This window comes from Ahaetulla prasina, chromosome 2 (assembly GCF_028640845.1).
Source record: "Ahaetulla prasina isolate Xishuangbanna chromosome 2, ASM2864084v1, whole genome shotgun sequence".
Lineage (NCBI taxonomy): Eukaryota > Metazoa > Chordata > Lepidosauria > Squamata > Colubridae > Ahaetulla > Ahaetulla prasina.
Genome location: NC_080540.1, coordinates 289068903 through 289093982, shown reverse-complemented (window position 1 = coordinate 289093982; position 25080 = coordinate 289068903). Strand labels below are relative to the sequence as shown.

Here is a 25080-nt window from a genome sequence, read left to right as displayed (position 1 = left end):
TGTGATTGGACACACAAGGAATTTGTCTTGGTGCATATGCTCTCAGTGTACATAAAAGAAAAGATACGTTCATCAAGGTACAACATTTACAACACAATTGATGGTCAATATATCAATATAAATCATAAGGATTGCCAGCAACAAGTTATAGTCATACAGTCATAAGTGGAAAGAGATTGGTGATGGGAACTATGAAACGATTAATAGTAGTGCAGATTCAGTAAATAGTCTGACAGTGTTGAGGGAATTATTTGTTTAGCAGAGTGATGGCCTTCGGGAAAAAACTGTTCTTGTGTCTAGTTGTTCTGGTGTGCAGTGCTCTATAGCATCGTTTTGAGGGTAGGAGTTGAAACAGTTTATGTCCAGGATGCGAGGGATCTGCAAATATTTTCACGGCCCTCTTCTTGATTCGTGCAATATACAGGTCCTCAATGGAAGGCAGGTTGGTAGCAATTATTTTTTCTGCAGTTCTAATTATCCTCTGAAGTCTGTTTTTTCTTGTTGGGTTGCAGAACCGAACCAGACAGTTATAGAGGTGCAAATGACAGACTCAATAATTCCTCTGTAGAGGAACTACACTATTGTAGTTACGGTCCAGGGCAGCAGAAACTTGGTCATTGAAAATATTATTTTCGAGTGGATTTTTCTCGTTTCAGCTGTCTGGCTGAAATTGGGAGCCATTTAGAAGATGCTCAGGAGTTCGGTCTCTGGTGACATTTAATAATTGAGCCGACAGATCCTCGGTCCATGTGGCATCACTTCACCTTTGGCACAAGAAAAACATTCCGACAAAACACAGTCAAGCATTCAATATGGGGGCAATTGGATGCCTCCGGAAAAACAACCGAAATGGAATGAATGGTTGTGCTTAGTTCAAGCCGAGGGAAAAATGATTGCCATCTGTCAAATATCTGAAAGGCCAATGTAGAAAACGCGGAGCCGGCTTTTTTTCCTGTGCAACTTCAAGGGACGGACCAATTTTATAGGGTGCAAGTGAATGCGAGCTTTCCTTTTTCAATCAGCCACCACCCCCAGATTAATTAACAAGTTCGCCTTAATTAAACCACGCAAGGATGGTTGCTGAGCCAGTACAGGTAGTTGTCGTGTCCCACTCCTCCGCTGACGGCCGGGTCAGGGAAATCCGAATCAGGCGTGCCTCTGCAGCTCTGCCAAAGTCCTAGCAAAGTCCTCAGGGCAGGCAGGAGACCAGAAAGTGACTTCAGCAAGATATGTTTAGACTTTGCCTGACTCAGAGACTGCCAGAAAGCAGATCCTTTATATAGGCCATGGGGTGTGGCTCCATGACTCAGCACTTATCCAGGCCTGCCCCTCCCTTCCTTCTGACGCCGCCGCCTATCAATTCTTCTGACGCGAGGGTCATTCCAATCGGCAGCTGTTGGTAATAAACCTTCCTCAGGCTCACATGCTGTGGAGGAGGGGGAGGGGTCTAGTTGCTCCGTTTGCCTGGGCATGGAGCCAGAGCTGGGGGCTGGAGATACTTGCCCTTCTTCAGCCTGTCTGGGCATGGAGCCAGGGCTGGGGCCGGGAGATGCCCCCTCCTCAGCCTGTCTGGGCATGGAGCCAGGGCTGGGGCCGGGAGATGCCCCCTCCTCAGCCTGTCTGGGCATGGAGCCAGGGCTGGGGCCGGGAGGCATGCTAGGACATTCTTCAGCGTTCGGAAGCAGATAAGCAGACCCCGGCTGTGGTGGTGAGATCGGACGAGACACAACAGTAGTCCTCGACTTACAACAAGTTTGTTTCGTGACCGTTTGAAGTTACAATGGTACTGAAAAAAGTGACCATTTTTCACACGCACACACACGACTGTTGCAGCATCCCCATAGTCACATGATTTACATTCGGATGCTTCACATTTGTGACGGGTTGCAGTGTCCTGCGGTCATGCGATCACCTTTTGGGACCTTCTGACAAGCAAAGTCAATGGGGGAAACCAGATTCACTTAACACCCGTGTTTAGCTAGACTAGACTAGACTAGAGCTGGAAGGGACCTTGGAGGTCTTCTAGTCTAGCCCCCTGCTCAAGCAGGAGACTATACCATTTCAGATAAATGGCTGTCCAGTCTCTTCTTAAAAACCTCCTGGGATGGAGTGCACATGATTTCTGAAGGCAAGCTGTTCCACTGGTTAATTGTCCTCAATTTGAGGAAATTCCTCCTTAATTTCACATTGCTTCTGTCTTTGGTTAGTTTCCAACCATTGTTTTTTGTCCTGTCCTCTGGTGCTTTGGAGAATAATTTGACCCCCTCTTCTTTGTGGCAACCCTTCAAATACTGGAATACTGCTACCATGTCGCCCCTAATTCTTCTTTTCTTTAGACTAGCCAAACCCAAATCCTGCAGCCGTTCTTCATATGTTTTAGTCTCCAGGCCTTTGATCATCTTATTTACTGCTTTAAGAACTGCAGTGATTCACTTAACAACTGTGGCAAGAAAAGTTGTAAAATGGGGCAAAACTCCCTTAACGAATTTCTCACTTAGCAACATAAATTTTGGGCTCCGTTGTGGTCATAAATTGAGGCCTACCTGTGCAGCATTATACTTTTCTCCCTGGCCTACAAATTGGAATAAAGTCTGCAAAATGTTACCAGATTCAGAAAAAAATATTATGCATCTTCAGAGAAGTGCAAACATGCCAAGGCAGATTCAACAAGCGCCAAAATTCATCAAGGCGGAGAAATAGCAGAACATGGCTTGTTGTGAAGGTGTGTGTGTAAGACAGGTAATCCTCGATTTACAACAGTTCATTTAGTGACCGTTTGAAGTGACAATGGCACTGAAAAAGTTACTTACGACTGTTTTTTACACTTACGACCGTTGCCGTATCCCCATGGTTACGTTATCAAAATTTAGATGCTTAGCAACTGACTCATATTTATGACAGTTGCAGTTTCTGTGGGTCATGTGATCATCTTTTGCAACCTTCTGACAAAGTCAGTGGGGGAGCCAGAGCCACTTAACAACAGTTACTAACTTAACAACTGCAGTCATTCACTTAACGACCGTTACAAGAGAGGTTGTAAAATGGGGCACAAGTCACTTAACAACTCTCTTGCTTAGCAACAGAAACTTTAGGATCAATTGTGGTTATAAGTCAAGGACTACCTGTAATTATATGCAGATCTTCACTAGCAAACTGTCTGAAATCTAATAATGAGAGGAAATGTCAGGGTTCCGACGGATGCCTTAATTAAATCACGAGCCTCAAGCCAAACTTCAAAAGAAATCCAGTTATTTATTAGGAGCTTCATGTCCGCGTTCCAGGTGAAGCCAACTCTGACCACGTAATTTACGCCCCAATCATGACCCTGTTTCCCCCCTCCCCCCAGGATGTGTCATCAATCACATTCTCCAACGGAGCAATTTCGCGGCTTGTAGAGATCACTCCCCTCCGGCTGCTGTGGGTAACCCTGGGAGACAGCCTTGAGAGAGAGATGTCTGGAATGTGCTTCTGTTTTTTTGGCTGCCGTGCTGCTTCGTCGGTTTCCCATCCTCCTTGCCTACGGCAACTCGAGAGCAGGCCCCAGGGATGCTTTGCGAGTTGACATTCAATTCAGATTGGCCTCTTTAAACTTCCTAACAGTGCTCTGATCACCTCTGAAATTAAATCCGCCCAGTTTGCTGCTGGTTAGATATTCAGGCTATTGTATGATAGCTGTACACACTCTGTTAAACCTCTTTTCTTTTCTAAGAATGCTTGTGGTCTCCGTTTGGAGCAACGTCCCTGGAATGGAATCCAGAATGAAATTGTTTGCGACCAATGCCACCCCCCCCCCATTCATTTCATTAAAAGAAACTTTCTTTAAAAACAGCAAACCTGGCAGGTGCCAAGGGTGTGTACGATCCACAGGCGCATTCCCAGCCTGTCTCTCAAAAGAAGACTTTGTTTCGTTTTGTGAATGAGTTCCTGGCAAAGAAGAAGGGATCTATTGAAACTCTTCCACGCTGGATGGTGTCTGGAAACGCATTATCGGCCCATATATGGTGGTGCCTTTTAGAATTCTTCTTGTTTTAGGGAACATGAGCAATTAGAACGGGGGTGGGTGGGTGGTGATGGTGGAGAGTAATCATTGCAAAGCTGCCTGTAAAGAACTTTGGCTAAGCTGTCTCAATTACTTGCCAGACCCGGCAAGGGAAAAAAAGATAAAATTAAGTGGCTTTTTCAAAAGCCAGACGCAGTGATTGGTCATGCCCGGTTATAAAAGAAAGCAAAGGGACAAAGGGACAAATCGAAGAGGGGCCTTTATTCCTCAACTGTTGTTTTTAATATGTTATGGTGCGAATTATCTTTAATTGTACGGACGATTAAGGGTGATTGGGGTGTTGTGTTTTTTTTCCCCCTCTCACCCAGATTGCACTTGCCCTCTGTTGAACCGCAAGAAGAAAAAAAATAATAGTTGGACACAGAAGTTAAAAGCGAGACCTTTTATTCACTTTTAGGAGCGCGCAAGGGGCAATCGCGAACCTCAGCTTTTGGGTGACTGTGATTTTTGGCAAGGGAAACAGGTTTGGCCCTCCCTCTTGGCCCACGTGAGTCAAGATTTGGCTCCTGCTATCCTGCTTACGCCCCCCCCCCGCCAAAGCCTTTTTCCTCCAATATATTCTTTCTTTGGTGCAGCTGGGCTTTTGATCTCGCTTTAACTCGCACCAACACGGGTCGATCTTTGCACAACCCCACCTGCTGACAGGGCTTGCAAACCGCGTGAGTGTTTTTGGTGCCCCAAGATCTTGGAATAAACTCGTTTTTGACCATTGGGCTGTTTTTGTTTTGAAAGAGAGAGAAGATCGGGGGGGAAAATGCAGCTAGCAAATAAATATTTGCCATATATAACAAGGGTCTCCAACCTTGTCAACTGTCGTGTCCCACTCCTCCGCTGACGGCCGGGTCAGGGAAACCCGAATCAGGCGTGCCTCTGCAGCTCTACCAAAGTCCTAGCAAAGTCCTCAGGGCAGGCAGGAGACCAGAAAGTGACTTCAGCAAGATATGTTTAGACTTTGCCTGACTCAGAGAATGCCAGAAAGCAGATCCTTTATATAGGCCATGGGGTGTGGCTCTATGACTCAGCACTTATCCAGGCCTGCCCCTCCCTTCCTTCTGTTGCCTCCGCCTATCAAGTCTTCTGATGCGAGGGTCACTCCAGTCGGCAGCTGTTGGCAATTGACCTCCCTCAGGCTCACATGCTGTGGGGGAGGGGGAGGGGTCTAGTTGCTCCGTTTGCCTGGGCATGGAGCCAGAGCTGGGGGCTGGAGATACTTCCTCCTCTTCAGCCTGTCTGGGCATGGAGCCAGGGCTGGGGCCGGGAGGCATACTAGGACATTCCTCCGTGTTCGGAAGCAGGTAAGAAGGTCCCGGCTGTGGTGAGATCGGACGAGGCACAACATCAACTTTAAGACTTGTGGACTTCAACTCCCAGAATCCCTCAGCCAGCTTTGCTGGCTGAGGGATTCTGGGAGTTGAAGTCCACAAGTCTTAAAGTTGACAAGGTTGGAGACCCCTGCTATATAACCCCAGACTGGTAAAATCAAGTGCAAATCCAAGCTGCAGGTTAGATAAAATAAAGCGAGGGGCTGGAAAGGGCCCATAACTTCAAGGATGTTTTTTGATGCGGAGGGTTTTCTGCGGATCAGAAACAAAATAATAAAATAACAGCGTCGGAAGGGACCTTGGAGGTCTTCTAGTTCAACCCTTTGCTCAAGGTGGAGACCCTCTACCATTTCAGACAAATGGTTGTCCAATCACTTCTTCAAAATCTCCAATGATGGAGCACCCACAACTTCCAAAGGCAAGCCATGCCACCGATTCATTGTTTTCACTGTCAAGAAATTTCTCCTTAGTTCGCGGTTGCTTCTCTCCTTGATGAGTTTCCATCCATTGTTTCTTGTCCTGCCTTCAGGTGCTTTGGAGAATAGCTTGACCACCTCCTGTCTGTGAGAACCCCTCAAATATTGGAAGACTGCTATCATGTCACCCCCCTAGTCCTTCTCTTTGTTAGACTAAGCCATACCAAGTTCCTACAACCGTTCATTGTATGCTTTAGCTTCCAGCTCCTTAATTATCTTTGATTCTTCTGAAAGCCAATAAATTTATAGGAATAAAATCCATGAAGCCCAGAAACCAAGACACAAAGCTTCACTTAATAAACAAAGACATCACTCCCATTTTTCTCACATCCCTCTTTGTGTTGCCATATGATGGTCTTGGAAAAGTTGCTTTCAGACTTTTGAAAATCTTTCCCATGGTGCCAACAAGCTAATTGTGTAACTAACCATTAGAACTAATTTCTGCTTTGTTTAATCTGCCAAGTGGCTATTATGAATCCGATGCTTAGCATTTTATGGTACATGCGCTCCCAAGCTTGGTGTCTCTGCGTTTAACAGACCCATTAACGTTTCTTTTAAGGGTTTGATCCTAGATCGCTTCCACAGAAAAGCTTTTCAAAAATTCAAAACCAGTCCCTGATGCTTGTGATGCCTTGACATCAACTGTGTTCAGGAGCTGAGCTGATTTATTTTGATTTAATGCAGGTTTAATGCATTTGAAACTGCAGGAAAACCCTTCCTTCCTTCCTTCCTTCCTTCCTTCCTTCCTTCCTTCCTTCCTTCCTTCCGTCCCTCTTTCTCCCCTCTCTCCCTCTCTTCTTTCTTCCCTACTTCCCCCTCCCTCCCTCCTCCCTCCTCCTCCCACTTTCCTTCCTCCCTCCTTCCCCTTCTTCCTCCTCCTCCCTCCCTCCCTCCCTCCTTCCTTCCTTTTTTTTTCTTCTTTTCTTCCTTTCTTCACTCCCTCCCTCCTTCCTTCCTTCCTTTTCCTCCCTCCCTCCTCCCGCCTTCCCTCCTTCTTTTCTTCCTTCCTTCCCTCCTCCCTCCTTCCTTTTCCTCCTTCTTTCTTTCTTTCTTTCTTTTCTTTCCTCCCTCCTCCTCCTTCCTTTCTTCTTCCTTCCTCCCTCCTCCTTCCTTCCTTCTTTCTTCCTTCCTTCCTTCCTCAGTCCTCTTTCTTCCCTCCCTCCTCCCTCTTTCTTCCTCTCTTCTTTCTTCCTCCTCCTCCCTCCTCCCATCATCCCTCCTTCCCCTTCTTCCTTCCTTTCCTCCCTCCCTCCTTCCTTCCTTCTTTCTCTTTCCTTTTTCCTTCCTTCCTTCCTCCCTCAGTCCTCTTTCTTCCTCCTCCTCCTCTTTCTTCCCTCTCTCCATCTCTTTCTTCCCTCCCTTCCCCTCCCTCCCCCTCCCTCCCTTCATCCCTCCTTCCCCACTCCTTCTCCCTTCTTCCCTCCTTTTCCTCCCTCCCTCCCTCCCTCCTTCCTTCCTTCCTTCCTTCCTTCCTCCTCCCTCCCTCTCTCCCTCTTCTTTTTTCCCTCCCTCCCCCTCCCTCCCATCATCCCTCCTTCCCCTTCTTCCTTCCTTTTCCTTCCTCCCTCCCTCCTTCCTTCCTTTCTTTCTCTTTTCCTTTTTTCCTTCCTTCCTTCACTCCCTCAGTCCCTCTTTCTTCCCTCCCTCCCTCTTTCTTCCCTCTTTCCCTGTCTCCTCTCTTCTTTCTTCCCTCCTTCCCCTCCTCCTTCCCCACTCTTCCCCTTCTTCCTCCTTTTCCTCCCTCCTCCTCCCACTTTCCTTCCTTCCTTCCTTCTTTTCTTCTTCCTTCCTCCTCCCTCCTTCCTTTCTTCTTCCTTCCTCCCTCCTCCTTCCTTCCTTCTTCTTCCTTCCTTCCTTCCTTCCTCAGTCCTCTTTCTTCCTCCTCCTCCCTCTTTCTTCCTCTCTTCTTTCTTCCTTCCTTCCTCCCTCCCATCATCCCTCCTTCCCTTCTTCCTTCCTTCCTTCCTCCTCCCTCCCTCCTTCCTTCCTTTCTCTTTCCTTTTCCTTCCTTCCTTCACTCCTCAGTCCCTCTTTCTTCCTCCTCCTCCCTCCTCCTCTTCTTCCCTCTCTCCATCTCTTTCTTCCTCCCTTCCCTCCCTCCCTCCTCCTTCATCCCTCCTTCCCCACTCCTTCCCCCTTCTTCCCTCCTTTTCCTCCCTCCCTCCCGTCTTCCTTCCTGCCTGCCTGCCTTCCCTCCCTCCCTCCCTCTCTCCTCTCTTCTTCTTCCCTCCCTCCTCCCTCCCATCATCCCTCCTTCCCCTTCTTCCTTCCTTCCTTCCTCCTCCCTCCCTCCCTCCTTCTTTCTCTTTCCTTCTTTTCTTCCTTCCTTCCCTCAGTCCCTCTTTCTTCCCTCCCTCCCTCCCTCTTTCTTCCCTCTTTCCCTCTCTCCCTCTCTTCTTTCTTCCCTCCCTCCCCCTCCCTCCTTCCCCACTCCTTCCCCTTCTTCCCTCCTTTTCCTCCCTCCCTCCTCCCACTTTCCTTCCTTCCTTCCTTCTTTTCTTCTTTCCTTCCTCCTCCCTCCTTCCTTTCTTCTTTCCTTCCTCCCTCCTCCTTCCTTCCTTTCTTCTTCCTTCCTTCCTTCCTTCCTCAGTCCTCTTTCTTCCTCCTCCTCCCTCTTTCTTCCTCTCTTCTTTCTTCCTCCCTTCCCTCCCTCCCATCATCCTCCTTCCCTTCTTCCTTCCTTCCTTCCTCCTCCCTCCCTCCTTCCTTCCTTTCTCTTTCCTTTTCCTTCCTTCCTTCCTCCCTCAGTCCCTCTTTCTTCCTCCTCCTCCTCTTTCTTCCCTCTCTCCATCTCTTTCTTCCTCCTTCCTCCCTCCCTCCTCCTTCATCCCTCCTTCCCCACTCCTTCTCCCTTCTTCCTCCTTTTCCTCCCTCCTCCGTCTTCCTTCCTTCCTGCCTGCCTGCCTTCCCTCCCTCCCTCCCTCTCTCCCTCTTCTTTCTTCTCTCCCTCCCTCCCTCCCATCATCCCTCCTTCCCCTTCTTCCTTCCTTCCTTCCTCCCTCCCTCCTCCTCCTTCTTTCTCTTTCCTTCTTTCTTCCTTCCTTCACTCCTCAGTCCTCTTTCTTCCCTCCCTCCTCCCTCCCTCCTCTTTCTTCCCTCTTTCCCTGTCTCCTCTCTTCTTTCTTCCCTCCCTCCCTCCTCCTTCCCCACTCTTCCCCTTCTTCCTCCTTTTCCTCCCTCCCTCCTCCCACTTTCCTTCCTTCCTTCCTTCTTTTCTTCTTTCCTTCCCTCCTCCCTCCCTTCCTTTTCCTCACTTCTTTCTTTCTTTTTCTTTTTTTCCTTCTTTCCTCCCTCCCTCCTTCCTTCCTTCCTTCCTTCCTTCCTTCCTTCCTTCCTTCCTTCCTTCCTTCCTTCCTTCCTTCCTTTCCTTGCAGCTTTAGATCTACATTTATTTGCAGGACTTGCCTCCTGACTTATAGGGCTTTAAGTCTTTCAAAGGGAAAAGTGGCCTGCTAAATTTTTGTACTCCTCATAGTAACCATTGGGATTCTTCGCCCCCCACCCCCAATACATAATCAGATAAAAACATGCAACATAAAGTAAGCATGTTTGTATATGGGTTCAGACAGCGTGCAGTTCATGGAATCAAGTGGACTTTTCTATTGAGCCAGTGTTGCAAGGTTGGTGAATCTGTAGATCATTGTGGATCATTTTCAGACTGGTTTTGCAGGGTGGCAGCACAGAAATGCCCTTCATTTGAACTGCATTTTTTTTTAACCTGGGTCTTTTCTGAAAGCAGCGATGCGTGGAAGAGAATGTCTCCAGCCAGCTGTTAAGCAAAATTAGTTTTTCAGCAGAAGGCAACAGATTGCTCTGCCGCTTATCAATTAATAATGATAAAGTATGGGGTGTATTGAAATTATTTATATAAAACTGCAAGAGAGAGGAAAAACCAGATATATTATCTTGGCCAATGCCCGCCTACAGTTTTATGGAATAACAGCAGAGAATCTCGTATGAGGCCTAACCGGACTTGTAATGCCAATATTGCTACAGTTGCTAAAAGCTAATTAAAATACATGTTGCATTCGAGGTTTAAAACCTTTGCAGTAGTGGCCCAAATTGTGGAAACCTTTTGGGAAAAGTGTATTTTCTAAAACTAGCTAATAACAGCACTTTTTTTTTTTGAATAGTACCATAAAATTATATATCAATGGAAAGATAATTTAATCAAGAATGTAATGCAATAATCTTTATCAAGGGTTTGCTATTAGAATAGCAGTTATAAAGAAGAAAAGTGAAACACGTAGAAAAAACGAGATATACAAAAAATTATCATGTTGAGTTAATACTTAGCTGGGTAACCTTTAGCATGAATGATGGCCTTACAACATCCTCCCATGGAATGAACAAAATCTTTTAGTTCTGCAGCTGTTGTAATGTGAAACCAAGATTGAATGATTGCTTCTATTAATTGGGTTTTATTGCTGGGTCGCTTCTGACTAACAAGTTTCTTTAGTCGGCTCCATAGATTTTCAATTGAGTTAAGGTCTGGGCTATTCCCAAGCCATTCCAGCAGTGGGATAGGATTATGTTGAAACTCCCCCCCCTCCCCAAAAAAAGTGGTGTTATTAGCCATCAAACTTCACAAATACACTTTTCCAAAAATTTTGGCCACTACTGTATCTCAATAAATCCTTCAGTAAATCTGCCACATAGGTCAATTATGGTAGTCCTCGACTTAACAACAGTATATTTAGTGCAGGGGTCTCCAACCTTGGCAAGTTTAAGACTTGTGGACTTCAACTCCCAGAGTTCCTCAGCCAGCTTTGCTTTGCTTTGCTGGCTGAGGAACTCTGGGAGTTGAAGTCCACAAGTCTTAAACTTGCCAAGGTTGGAGACCCCTGATTTAGTGACTGTTCTCGGTTACAACAGCACTGAAAAAAGTGACTTTATGACCATTTTCACACTTCTGAACATCCCGATGGTGACCTGATTGAAATTTGGATGCTTGGCAACTGACTCATATTTATGATGGTTGGAGGTGTCCCAAGAGTCATATGATTCCCCTTTTGTGACCTTCCGACAAGCTAAGTGGGAAGCCAGATTCACTTAACAATCGTGTCGCTAACTTAACAACTGCAGTGATTTGCTTAACAACTGTGGCAAGGAAGGTCGTAAAATGGGGCAAAACTCACTGTCTTGCTTAGCAGTGAAAAAATTGGGCTCAGGTGTGGTTGTAAGGCGAGGACTACCTGTACAGTTATTTTGCAGCACACCATACTGTGCATCAAATTATAGATGGATAGTCCCGAATGTGCTTTTTTCAGGAGGCAACTGGACTTTCTTGTTTTTCTTTGAAGACGTTTCGCTTCTCATCCAAGAAGCTTCTTCAGCTCTGACAGGATAGTGGGGGGTGGAAGGATTTATATTCCTTGCAGACAGCTGGTCATTTGCATCCTTTTAGAGGGTCCTTGGAGCACTTGGAGGTTTATCTGTGTTTCCCAGGGTCACCTGAGTAGTCCTTCTGGTTCCTGTGGTCTGCAATTTTTTTCCACTGGAAATCCATTCCTACTCCCACACCATTCAAAGGGTGTTCATCCCACATTATATAGCTAAAAGTCTGTAGAGATTGTCTGTAGAACCATGACCTTGATGTTTATAGAACCATGACCTGTATGTCTGTAGAACCATGACCTGTATGTCTATAGAACCATGACCTATATGTCTGTAGAACCATGACCTGTATGTCTGTAGAACCATGACCTGTATGTCTATAGAACCATGACCTGTATGTCTGTAGAACCATGACCTGTATGTCTGTAGAACCATGACCTGGATGTCTGTAGAACCATGACCTGGATGTCTGTAGAACCATGACCTGGATGTCTGTAGAACCATGACCTGGATGTCTGTAGAATCATGACCTGGATGTTTATAGAACCATGATCTGTATGCCTGTAGAACCATGACCTGTATGTCTGTAGAACCATGACCTGTATGTCTATAGAACCATGACCTGTATGTCTGTAGAACCATGACCTGTATGTCTATAGAACCATGACCTGGATGTCTGTAGAACCATGACCTGGATGTCTGTAGAACCATGACCTGGATGTCTGTAGAACCATGACCTGGATGTCTGTAGAACCATGACCTGGATTTCTGTAGAACCATGACTTGAATGTGGTTAGAACCATGACCTGGATGTCTGTATAATCGTGACCTGGATGTCTGAAGAACCATGATCTGGATGACTATAGAACCATGACTTGGATGTGTGTAGAACCATGACCTGGATGTCTGTTGAATCATGACCTGAATGTGTGTAGAACCATGACTTGGATGTGTGTAGAACCATGACTTGGATGTAGAAACATGATGTGGATGACTGAGAATCCCTACAGATAGATGGATAGGTTCTCTCTCTATCTTTATCATGTCCATTGCCTCCGTCTCTCTTACTTGTGCAACTAGCCAATTTCAACCTCTGCATTCTCACAGAACAGCTCAATGCCTGTGCGTTACCTTGATGCGGGGATTTCCTTCCCTCTTTCAGGGTTACCTGTCCGAAGGCCTGGTGACCAAATGGTATCGATCTCCCCGATTGCTCCTTTCGCCCAACAACTACACCAAAGCTATTGACATGTGGGCAGCTGGCTGCATCCTGGCAGAGATGCTTACGGGAAAGATGCTTTTTGCTGGTAAGTGTCCAGTTGTTGTTTTTTATCAATATGTTTGGTTTCCCAATGGAGCTTTAAAAACTCTCGCAGCTTTCTTTTTGTGTTGATTTTTTTTTTAAAAGGCACACCTAGGGAACAAATGCATAGATTGCTTTTCCCGCCCTTTACATCTATAAAATGGCTGTGGACTGTAGATTCTGATAAATATCTGGACATCCAATTTGTGTTATGGGGAAAAATAAGTTTCTGGTCCTCCTCAGCTGGAAAATAACAAGTAGTCCTCGGTTTATGACTGCGACTCAGCCCGAAATTTCTGTTGCTAACTGAGACATTTCTTAAGGGGGCCTCTGTGGCTCAGACTGCTAATGCAGTCTGTTATTAACAGCAGCTGCCTGCAATTACTGCAGGTTCTAGTCCCACCAGGCCCAAGGTTGACTCAGCCTTCCATCCTTTATAAGGTAGGTAAAATGAGGACCCAGATTGTTGGGGGCAATAAGTTGACTTTGTATATAAATATACAAATAGGATGGAGACTATTACTAACATAGTGTAAGCCTCCCTGAGTCTTCGGAGAAGGACGGGATATAAATGCAAATAAAAAAAAAGGGAGTTTTGCCCCATTTTATGACCTTTCTTGCCACAGTTGTTAAGTGAATCACTGCAGCTGTTAAGTTAGTAACCCGGTTGTTAAGTGAATCTGGCTTCCCCACTGAACTTTGCTTGCCAGAAGGTCGCAAAAGGGGATCGATCACATGACCCTACGACACTGCCACCGTCATAAATGTGAATTGCCAAGCATCTGAATTTTGATCACGTGATCATAGGGATGCTACAAAGGTCATAACTGAAAAACAGTTAGAAGTCATATTTTTCGGTGCCGTTGTAACTTTGTAAGATAGGACTACCTGTACAGGTAGTCTTCGACTTATAACCACAATTGGGATCAGAATTTCTATTGCTAAGCACAGTGGTTCTTACGCAGTAGTGGAATTCAATTTTTTTTTACTACTGGTTCTGTGGCCGTGGCTTGGTGGCCGTGACAGGAGAAGGATACTGCAAAATCCCCATTCCCTCCCCACTCCTGGACCCAGCCAGAGGTGGTATTTGCCGGTTCTCCGAACTGCTCAAAATTTCCTCTACCGGTTCTCCAGAACCTGTCAGAACCTGCTGAATAACACCCCTGTTCTTACGTGAGTCACGCCCAATTTTACAACCTGTCAGCCTCCGAATGCTGCTTTTATTGTTTTATTGTTGTACTGCTCAGTTAATTGGTTTATTTAGCTGTCTTTAGTGCTAGGCATTGGAAAGGGGGACTGTATCTTTAATTGTGGGCCAGCTGCTTCAGCTGCCATAGGTGGGAGGGGGAGGAGACAGATCCAGAAACGAAACTGATGAATTCAAAAACCTAAGAAGCGGGCTGATAACCCTCGCAGCCAATGGTTGTGCATAACGGAGAGATGACATCATCTGAAGTTGACCTCCACGTGACGCTTGAGGGAGAAGTGGATTGGACCCAACTGTCTGACCTTTGGAGGGAGGTGGAATTTATGTGGGGACATGTATGTGTAAGACACACCTATTATTAAGAACTTGCTTTACTTTGTTGCATTCAGTTCATTCTTAGTAAAAGATACCTTTCTCTACAAACAATGGAGTTGGGGTTTTTCTTTCTTAAGTTTTGAAAGGAGGCACATCCGACAACCTTTTTTGCCAGTGTCAAGCAAATCACAGCAGTTATTTCTGGCATAGGACCGGGTTATCTACGAGACCACCTGCTGCTACCAATAGCCTCCCATCGACTCCCATAGAGGGGGTCTCCTCAGGGTGCCGTTGGTCAAACAATGTAGAAGGGGGAGAGCCTTCTCTGTGGGGGTTCCTGCCCTCTGGAATGAACTGCCTCCGAGGATACGTCAACTTCCTGATCTCCGGACCTTTCGCCGCGAGCTAAAGACCTTTCTGTTCCATCGTGCAGGGCTGGCTTAATGAAGTTTTTTATTGGGGTTTTAACATAGTTTTTATTATAATTCCTTCAGCCTTTAATTTAATTAGTTTTTAAATGTTTAAATGTTTTTTAACTTTCCGATCTGTGCTTTTTACCTTGGCTGTAAACCGCCCTGAGTCCTTCGGGAGAAGGGCGGTATATAAATTAAATAAATAAATAAATAAATTTATAAAATTTATAGGCTACCCATCTTACCTCCGTACTAAATAGAAGTATTAGAATAGAATAGAATAGAATAGAATAGAATTTTTATTGGCCAAGTGTGATTGGACACACAAGGAATTTGTCTTGGTGCATATGCTCTCAGTGTACATAAAAGAAAAGATACGTTCATCAAGGTACAACATTTACAACACAATTGATGGTCAATATATCAATATAAATCATAAGGATTGCCAGCAACAAGTTATAGTCATACAGTCATAAGTGGAAAGAGATTGGAGAGTGGAAAGAGAGTATTACATTAATTGTTATCTTTACGCAAATCCAGGTTTCCTGATTGACTTTGCTTGTTGGAAGCCAGCTGGGAAGGTTGCAAATGTTGATCACGTGACCCCGAAACAATGCAACCATTCTAAATACATGCTGATTGCCAAGCACACAAATTTCAATCACGTGACCGGGGGGATGTTGTAAGTGTGAGGAACGGGGCTGAAACGCCATTGTAACTTTTAACGGGTGCTAAATAAATGATTGTTAAGTCGAGGACTGTATTTCTTCGCCCTCAACTCTGATCCGACATCCTCCAACATCCAGAAGGTGGGGAAGGAAGGAAATAGTCCCTGGTTTGGATCCCTCTGTGGGTTTTCCCTTATGCCATCTCTCTGCTGAACACCTAATTCCCTCCGTATTGTCTTATGTCCAAGGATATTTACCCATGTAATATGGCAGTATTGTTATTATCCTTACAGTCTTTTCTACTATCTTTTCCTGTTGGTATTTTATTTTTATGTTACTTTCTTGTTTGTTTGTATACTGAGAGCTTATGCACTGGGGACAAATTCCTTGTGTGTCCAGTCACACCTGGCCAATAAAGTTGTGTTCTATTCCGTTCCGTTATTTTATTCTATTCTATTCTGTTCTGTTCTAGTCTAGTTTAGTCTAGTTTAGTCTAGTCCAGTCCATTCCAGTCCACTTCACTCCACTCCACTCCACTCCTCTGTTCCGTTCCGTTCCGTTCCGTTCCATTCCATTTTACTCCACTCCGCTATTCCGTTCCGTTCCATTCCGATCCAGTCCAATTCAATCCTCTATTCTGTTCTATTCCGTTCCATTCCATTCCATTTCACTATATTCTACTCGACTCCACTCCATTCCTCCGTTCCATTCCATTTTACTCCACTCCTCTATTCTGTTCCATTCTATTCCATTCCATTCCAATCCAATCCAATCCAATCCTCTATTCTGTTCCATTCCATGCCATTCCATTCCATTCCAATCCAATCCAATCCAATCTAATCCAATCCAATCCAATCCAATCCAATCCAATCCAATCCAATCCAATACAATACAATACAATACAATCCAATCCAATCCAATCCAATCCAATACAATACAATACAATACAATACAATACAATCCTCTATTCTGTTCCATTCCATTCCATTCCATTCCATTCCATTCTAATCCAATCCTCTATTCTGTTCTGTTCCGTTACATTCCATTTCACTATATTCTACTCAACTTCACTCCACTCCACACCACTGCGCTGTTCTAGTCCAGTCCAGTCCAATTCTCTATTCCAGGGGTATCAAACTCAATTTCATTGAGGGCTGCATCAGGGTTGAATTTGACCTTGGGGGGCTGGGGTGGGTGTGGCCAGTTTGGCATCACTCTTTTCGGGGTGGGGGCTGCCTATGGTTCCAGCAAAAACGGGCTTCCAGCCTGAGCTCCGTTTTCACCGGCAGAGGCACCATGGGCTGGTCATTCGCTGTTTCTAGACCTGTGGGCCAGATCTAAGCATCCTGCGGGCTGGTTCCGGCCCCCGCCCTTGAGTTTGACACCCCTGTTCTGTTCTGTTCTATTTTGTTCCATTCCGTTCTGTTCCGTTCCATTCCATTCCTTGAGCTTGTGTCTCTGTCAGCCAGACCCAAAACACAGAAAGTCAAGGACACGTCCTGGTAATAAGACATCATCCTGCCTGGTTTTCCACTCTGTTAATCATGATGCCTTCATTTTCCATCTGCTCAGCACCACTTTGGGAAGCATCGTTATTCCTGCTGGGCAGCCAAGAGGAGCGTTCCAAATTGGTGTCATACCCTTGGACTGTTGCCCTAATAGCTTCTCCAAGCAGCTGTTTTAATAGCAGTTCTAAATAACACAGTCTCCCAGCTCTGGGATTAAAGACAACAAGGTGGGGGCGGAAAGGATGCATTGGTTCATCAGGCCTGACTTAGTCGCCCTTGGACCGCAACGTGGTACAGCTTGTTAGGGTGTTGAGACCAATAGAGGAAGGGCCTGTGTTGTGTGTTGTTAGGGCTCTAATTGTTCCATTAGGGTTGGTTCAAGTTTGCATTATGCTTGGTTTATGGAGGTTTCGCATATTTTGTTCTGTTGATTGTCTTTAGCCCAGAGATGGGATTCACTTACCTTCCCTACCGGTTCGCAAATATGAGCGCCCACCTCTGCGCATGCGCAGTAGTCGCGTATTGTTTCCAGGCGGGTGGAGCCTCCCACAGTCGCCGCTATCAGTTCGCGCGATCCAAACAGAACCGGCTGAATCCGGCCACTGCTTTAGCCACCCAGAATCCGTATGTAAAGTAGGCGACTGTGGAAATTTTCTTAAATACTGTAACTAAACAGATAAAGTCATCTAGGGGTGGCATGATAGTAGTATTTCAATATTTGAGGAGCTGCCCCAAAGACAAAAGGGTCAATCTATTCTCCAAAGAACTGGAGGGCAGGACAAGAAACGATGGAAACTAATCAAGGAGATGAAGGTTGAAATTACGGAGAAACTTCCTAACGGTGAGGACAATTAACCAGTGGAACAGCTTGCCTTCAGAAGTTGTAGGGGCTTCATCACTGGAGGTTTTAAAGAAGAGACTGGACAACCACTTGTGTGGAATGGTATAGGACAGTGTTGGCAAACCTTTTTCGCACTGAGAGCCGGAACAGGAGCACGTGCGCACGTGGGAGCTCCAGAAACCGGAAGAGCAGTTTCTTGGTGCGCACATGAGCTTCCGGTATCAGGTGTGTGCATGCCCGCCGGTCACCTGGTCTTCCAGTTTCTGGAGCGCATGTGTGCACGAAGACCAGTGTTGTGGTCCGCCAGCAGCCTTTGGAGCTGGCAATGGAGTCAGACAGCGATGAGGCTGAGGAAAAACATGGGCCAGTCCTGCAGGCTGCGGAAGGCCCGGATAAGGGCTCTGTATCAGAGGCAGAGGTCATCAGGGCCATCGGGGAATGAGGTGTGGACTCCAGAGCCTCCAGAGACTGATAGTAGTGAGGCAGAGGAACAGGAGGAGCCTGTTCCTAATGCACGGATGAGAAGAGCCGCCAGAAGGCAAGAGCAGCTAAAGCAAAGAGGACGACTCAGGAGTAGGGCCAAGAGATGATTGGCCCCTCCCATAAGGCTTAAACAACAACAGCATTTGGGCTCTTTGTCGGAAAACAACGTTGACAACCCTGCTCCTTGTCTTGCTTCTTGTCGGCGTCTTCTGCTTTTGAACTTTTGCCAAGAAAAGCCTTTGGCAGTTTGCCAAATTAGACCAAGATTGGTCATAAGACTGAAGAATTGCGTTATAAAGCATTTGCTTTGATTTAGTTTGGACAACGCTGAAAATGAGTTACTTCTCAGCTGTTCTAATAAAGTCTGTTTGTTTTTGAACTGATTACGTCTACTACTATCTACTTGGGCCTGGGTCACAACAACCAGCTGGCAGGCTGGAATGTGCGTGCCGGAACCCAGAAGAGCAATGGGCGATGGCTGGCTTGCCCAGAGAGATGGCTCTGCGTGCCGCTACTGGCACACGTGCCATAGGTTCGCCATCACGGGTATAGGGTCTCCTGCTTGAGCACAGCGGACTGAGCTAGAAGACCTCCAGGTTCCCTTCCAACTTTTATTTTATTCTAAATCTAAAGTGATCGTTTTAAGAGCCATGGTGGTACATGTTGTGTCTCGTCCGATTTCACCACAGCCGGGGCCTTGTTATCTGCTTCCGAACACGGAGGAATGTCCTAGTATGCCTCCCGGCCCCAGCCCTGGCTCCATGCCCAGACAGGCTGAGGAGGAAGAAATACCTCCAGCCCCCAGCTCTGGCTCCATGCCCAGGCAAACGGAGCAACTAGACCCCTCCCCCTCCTCCACAGCATGTGAGCCTGAGGGAGGTCAATTGCCAACAGCTGCAGACTGGAGTGACCCTCGCTTCAGAAGACTTGATAGGTGGAGGCAACAGAAGGAAGGGAGGGGCAGGCCTGGATAAGTGCTGAGTCATGGAGCCACACCCCATGGCCTATATAAAGGATCTGCTTTCTGGCATTCTCTGAGTCAGGCAAAGTCTAAACATATCTTGCTGAAGTCACTTTCTGGTCTCCTATCTGCCCTGAGGACTTTGCTAGGATTTTGGCAGAGCTGCAGAGGCACGCCTGATTCGGATTTCCCTGACCCGGCCGTCAGCGGAGGAGTGGGACATGACAGTACAGTGGTTAGAATACAATATTGCAGGCTTACTCTGCCCACAGCCAGGAGTTGGATTCTGAGCGACTCAAGCTTGACTCAGCCTTCCATCCTCCTGAGGTCAGTAAAATGAAGACCCAGATTGTTGGGAGCAACACGCTCACTCCATAAACCTCTCAGAGGGCTCTGTAAAGCATTATGGAGTGGTATATAAGTCTCTTAAGTTCTATTGCTATTTTATAAACTTTCAAACAAAGAAGTTTACTCCCTCTGTAGAAATATTGGGTAGCAGCTGGAGAAAGGAGCTCTAGATATTTATTCAGGACTTGAGTGCATCGCCTGCTGTTAGTTAACAAATAAAAAAACGCCTTCATGTTGCGGTTGGCCCAACTGTGACTTTTGTTCTTCTTTGCTGTGTTTATTATTATTCTAAAATCTCTGTTGCTTATTTTGCAATCCTGCAAAATTTCAACACCTTGGGAAGCAGCTGCATGCAGCTTCCTTAAATAAATAATAAGGTTAATTAATAATGGATTTCACGTCCTGTTCTTCTAAAATAATCTCACCCAGGAAGAGCTGGTAGTGTTGGATAGTCACTTTCTGTAATTGAGAGGTGAGTCTAATGCTCCTTAAATCATGGTCGGAGCAGGGAGATGCAGAGAATTTTCCATCCTGTAAAAAGCTCAGGCTGCAGTTCTTAATTAGCATCTACTGGAGTATAAGACACACTTCCCCCACCCCCCAAAAGAGGGTGAAAATTTGGGTGAGTCTTATACACCGAATGTAGATAGGGACGCGGTGGCTCAGGGGCTAAGACAGCTGAGCTTGTCGATCGAAAGGTCGGCAGTTCAGCAGTTCGAATCCCTAGTGCTGCCGTGTAACGGGGTGAGCTCCCGTTACTAGTCCCAGCTTCTGCCAACCTAGCAGTTTCGAAAGCACGTAAAAATGCAAGTAGAAAAAATAGGGACCACCTTTGGTGGGAAGGTAACAGCGTTCCGTGCAGAAGGGGGGGAAAGCGGCAAACTGTTTGTTTTTTTAATTTATCGTGCCTGAAGTCAGACATAGCGATCTGAACTGCTTGTGATTGCCTTGAGGACGGAGGCATTAAAGCGGAGACTCCTCCCTATTAAGTTTATCACGCCTGGAGACGACTTCCGTATCCGGCGGCAACGGACATCTGGAGGTGCCTCCTGCCTCCAGTGTCCGAATCCGCCGCCCGAGGCCCTTAGGGGCCAGGTGTTCAAAGGACACCTGCCGCACGGACGGCTCGCCAGGGGTCTCCCAGCCGACATACAGGACTGGGGGACCGATGCTGGCGCGTCCTAGGCTCGGAGGGGTTCGAGGCCTCAGGCCGCCATTATTTTGGTCGTCGCCTGGGCGCTGTGCCCGTGACACCGGGCTTTGGATTTATAATTGCAGCAGCCTGGTGGCGAACAGGAACGGAGAAGAATTGAGGAAGGGAGAAGGAAGGAGATATCGGCAATGTGAGTGGAGTGCCCGAGTGCGGGGGTTTCTCTCCCTGCGACTGGAAGGAGCACGAATCACTTTGGAGAGAGGAGAACTTAAAATAACAAGATTACCGGTTTTGTGGAGCTCTGGAGAGAAGAGGTGATGGAGAAATTTAGGAGGGAGGGTTTGAGGCCCCTCCTCTGGGGAACAATGGTGGCGTCCAGCTTCCGCCTTCACTATGAGAATCTTGATGACATCACTTCCCTTGACTTCCTGGTTGACTAACTGTACTCTGGACTCGTTGCTCCTGTGAGTGCCCCTGGTGGATCCGGAGGAAATTACAAGGATACTGTGCTTGCCTGAGGATTTTAAAAATTTTTAAATGGCAAAGGTCAGAGACCAACTGCTGGAGAAATGGAGAGAATTTTGGAAAAGTTATCTAATATGGACAAGAAACTGGATGAAATAAGAGCAGAAATTGTGACTATCCAAAAGGATTTAAAGGACACTCAACAAGTCTCAGCAGAAAACAAGCAGAAAGTGGAAGGTCTGGAGGGAGATCGGGCAGTGCAGAAAGAGAGGAGGCGACAGGCAATGCTGTGCTTGGACTACAGATGGATAAAATGTCTTATTTCCTTAGGTTTCAAAATCTGGAAGAAGTGGACCAAGAAGACTTGAGAGATGTTGTGACTAAACTGTTGGGAGAATTTCTTGGGAGAGGTGTTGACTTTATGAATTGGGATGTGGATCGAGCTTATAGAGTTAATTCAAAATATGCACGCATGCATGCAGTTCCTAGAGAGGTTCATGTCAAATTTGTGAGAAGAGAGACGAGAGATGAAATTCTTAGAAAACATAGGAGTGGGGCACTGACTTATAGGGGCAGGAGATACCCATTCTGAGGCAGATTCCCAGACAGGTACGTGAAATGAGAAAGAAATATTACTTTTTGTCAAGCAAATTGTACCAGAAGGGAGTAGGCTTCAGATGGCTGATGCCAGAGGGATTGATGATTTTCCGGGAGGGCATTACGAAAAAAATTAGTACAATTATGGAGGCTGCGGCCTACGTGGAGGAACACAAAGCCCTCCTGGAATTAGATGACCCAGGAGTTGAAGAAGGGAGGTTATACACCGAATGTAGATAGGGACGCGGTGGCTCAGGGGCTAAGACAGCTGAGCTTGTCGATCGAAAGGTCGGCAGTTCAGCAGTTCGAATCCCTAGTGCTGCCGTGTAACGGGGTGAGCTCCCGTTACTAGTCCCAGCTTCTGCCAACCTAGCAGTTTCGAAAGCACGTAAAAATGCAAGTAGAAAAAATAGGGACCACCTTTGGTGGGAAGGTAACAGCGTTCCGTGCAGAAGGGGGGGAAAGCGGCAAACTGTTTGTTTTTTTAATTTATCGTGCCTGAAGCCGTATTGGCTAGCGATCTGAACTGCTTGTGATTGCCTTGAGGACGGAGGCATTAAAGCGGAGACTCCTCCCCTATTAAGTTTATCACGCCTGGAGACGACTTCCGGTATCCGGCGGCAACGGACATCTGGAGGTGCCTCTCCTGCCTCCAGTGTCCGAATCCGGCCGCCTCCGAGGCCCTTAGGGGCCAGGTGTTCCGAAAAGGACACCTGCCGCACGGACGGCTCGCCAGGGGTCTCCCAGCCGACATACAGGACTGGGGGGACCGATGCTGGCGCGTCCTAGGCTCGGAGGGGTTCGGAGGCCTCAGGCCGCGGCCATTATTTTGGTCGTCGCCTGGGCGCTGTGCCCGTGACACCGGGCTTTGGATTTATAATTGCAGCAGCCTGGTGGCGAACAGGAACGGAGAAGAATTGAGGAAGGGAGAAGGAAGGAGATATCGGCAAATGTGGTGGAGTGCCCGAGTGCGGGGGTTTCTCTCCCCTGCGACTGGAAGGAGCAGGAATCACTTTGGAGAGAGGAGAACTTAAAATAACAAGATTAGCGGTTTTGTGGAGCTCTGGAGAGAAGAGGTGATGGAGAAATTTAGGAGGGAGGGTTTGAGGCCCCTCCTCTGGGGAACAATGGTGGCGCCCAGCTTCCGCCTTCACTATGAGAATCTTGATGACATCACTTCCCTTGACTTCCTGGTTGACTAACTGTACTCTGGACTCGTTGCTCCTGTGAGTGCCCCTGGTGGATCCGGAGGAAATTACAAGGATACTGTGCTTGCCTGAGGATTTTAAAAATTTTTAAATGGCAAAGGTCAGAGACCAACTGCTGGAGAAATGGAGAGAATTTTGGAAAAGTTATCTAATATGGACAAGAAACTGGATGAAATAAGAGCAGAAATTGTGACTATCAAAAAGGATTTAAAGGAGACTCAAGAAGTCTCAGCAGAAAACAAGGAGAAAGTGGAAGGTATGGAGGGAGATGCGGGCAGTGCAGAAAGAGAGGAGACGACAGGCAATGCTGTGCTTGGACTACAGATGGATAAAATGTCTTATTTCCTTAGGTTTCAAAATCTGGAAGAAGTGGACCAAGAAGACTTGAGAGATGTTGTGACTAAACTGTTGGGAGAATTTCTTGGGAGAGGTGTTGACTTTATGAATTGGGATGTGGATCGAGCTTATAGAGTTAATTCAAAATATGCACGCATGCAGTTCCTAGAGAGGTTCATGTCAAATTTGTGAGAAGAGAGACGAGAGATGAAATTCTTAGAAAACATAGGAGTGGGGCACTGACTTATAGGGGCAGGAGATAGCCATTCTGAGGCAGATTCCCAGACAGGTACGTGAAATGAGAAAGAAATATTACTTTTGTCAAGCAAATTGTACCAGAAGGGAGTAGGCTTCAGATGGCTGATGCCAGAGGGATTGATGATTTTCCGGGAGGGCATTACGAAAAAATTAGTACAATTATGGAGGCTGCGGCCTACGTGGAGGAACACAAAGCCCTCCTGGAATTAGATGACCCAGGAGTTGAAGAAGGGAGGTTATAGACCATGGGAGGAGGCGGCTGCCGCTGTTGCGCCCTGAGTTGGGTCAGGCTGAACCCAGAGTTCTGAGATCCAAAACTAGGAAGTGACAATGATATTTGGTATTGTGTTGGTTTTCCTTATTCTCCTTTGTATGATATTCTGATTATTCTTGACCCTTCTTTATTGCGTATGTAAGATTGATAAACTTAGCTACTTCGTATCACCTGCTTGCCATATGGCTGTTGTATGTGTTTAAAATTTTGAGTAAAATTCTTATCTTGTATAAGAAAAATGAAAATTTACCATACCTGATATGTATTTGTATAAACCTTTTTTGACCAATAAAAACTTTTTGGATAAAAAAAAAAAAGTTTATCACGCCTGAAGCCAGATTAGGCTAGCGATTGGGAGTGATTGCAGCTGGCTTGAGAGGGAGACATCAGAGCAAAGATTTCTCTCTTTTTTAATTCATCGTGCCTGAAGCCGAATTCGCGATTCTTCGACTCGCAAGTATACTTCCCATATTTCCAATGGTCTTAGGCGACCTCTGGCAAATCGTCATTCAACCCCCCAATGGGGTCGTGACCCACAGGTTGAGAACCGCTGTCTTAGAATGACCGTGGCAAAAGAAAGCAACAATAGTACCAATAGTAATAGAGGCCCTGAGTGCAATTCTTAAACATATAAAGCACCACTTGAACATTAGTGGCATTGACAAAATCCCCATCAGTCAATTGCAAAAGACCTACTTGGAACAGTTTACATCCTGCGACAATACCTTTTAACACACCATCAACCATCTGCCTATCCAAGGTCCTTAGGAAGGACTCAATAAGTGGATAAAAATATGCCAAATCTAGTTTAAATAACTGGCTGTGTGACCAGCCATAATAATACCAAAACAAAACGGATTCTTGATGACACAGAAAATCATTTCCCCTGAAATAGAGAGATTTGTTGAACTAGACCACTCATCATCACCTCTGACACAATTAAAACTTTTATTAATATCCGACTCAGCCTTTAGAAGTGAGAAGCTACACTAATTTAAGATCACGCTTCATTCAGCTGCTGAAAGTCTATGCTGATTTGAGATTGTTAATAATTTAAGCTAGACTAATGAGATTTCAACAGCAACAAAACAAATACACAATCTTCTTAAGGGTGCTTTGCTCCCAGTTTAATTTGCATGCCTTCCGCTAATAGTTTCAGAAATAAGAAATGTGGAATGAAATTAAATTTCTTCCTGGACATAGTTTTGTCCTTACTCATGACTTGTAATTATATTCTGTTAATAAATCCCCCATTTTTTTTAGCTCTTTACAGCAAAATATAATCTTGCTTTCCAGAGCTAATAGCAACTAGGTGTTTTTTTTTTTTATAAGCAGTTTGCATAGAGATCGTGCAAGGGACGATATTTATGTAACTCTGTTATCCATGGTATCTTGGTGGTAGCTAAAAATATTCCTTCGATCCTTTTTGAAGCACAAATAGCCCTTGTGGCAATTTACTTATTTTAAAAAATGCTCCTTAATTGATACGTGCAGTTATTGCCTTCATTTTGACCTTGACAACCAATAGCTAAATTTGGAAAGAAAAG

General features: G+C 46.0%; 1 protein-coding gene across 1 annotated transcript in view; it reads left to right on the top strand.

Moving 5' to 3' along the window:
- The window catches only part of MAPK4 (mitogen-activated protein kinase 4), a 63297-nt gene that overhangs the window by 24367 nt on the left and 13850 nt on the right, over nucleotides 1–25080 (top strand). The window contains exon 3 of the mRNA XM_058170924.1: nucleotides 12358–12502. Within this exon, the coding sequence (XP_058026907.1) occupies nucleotides 12358–12502 (145 nt within the window). The remainder of the gene's footprint in view (nucleotides 1–12357; nucleotides 12503–25080) is intronic.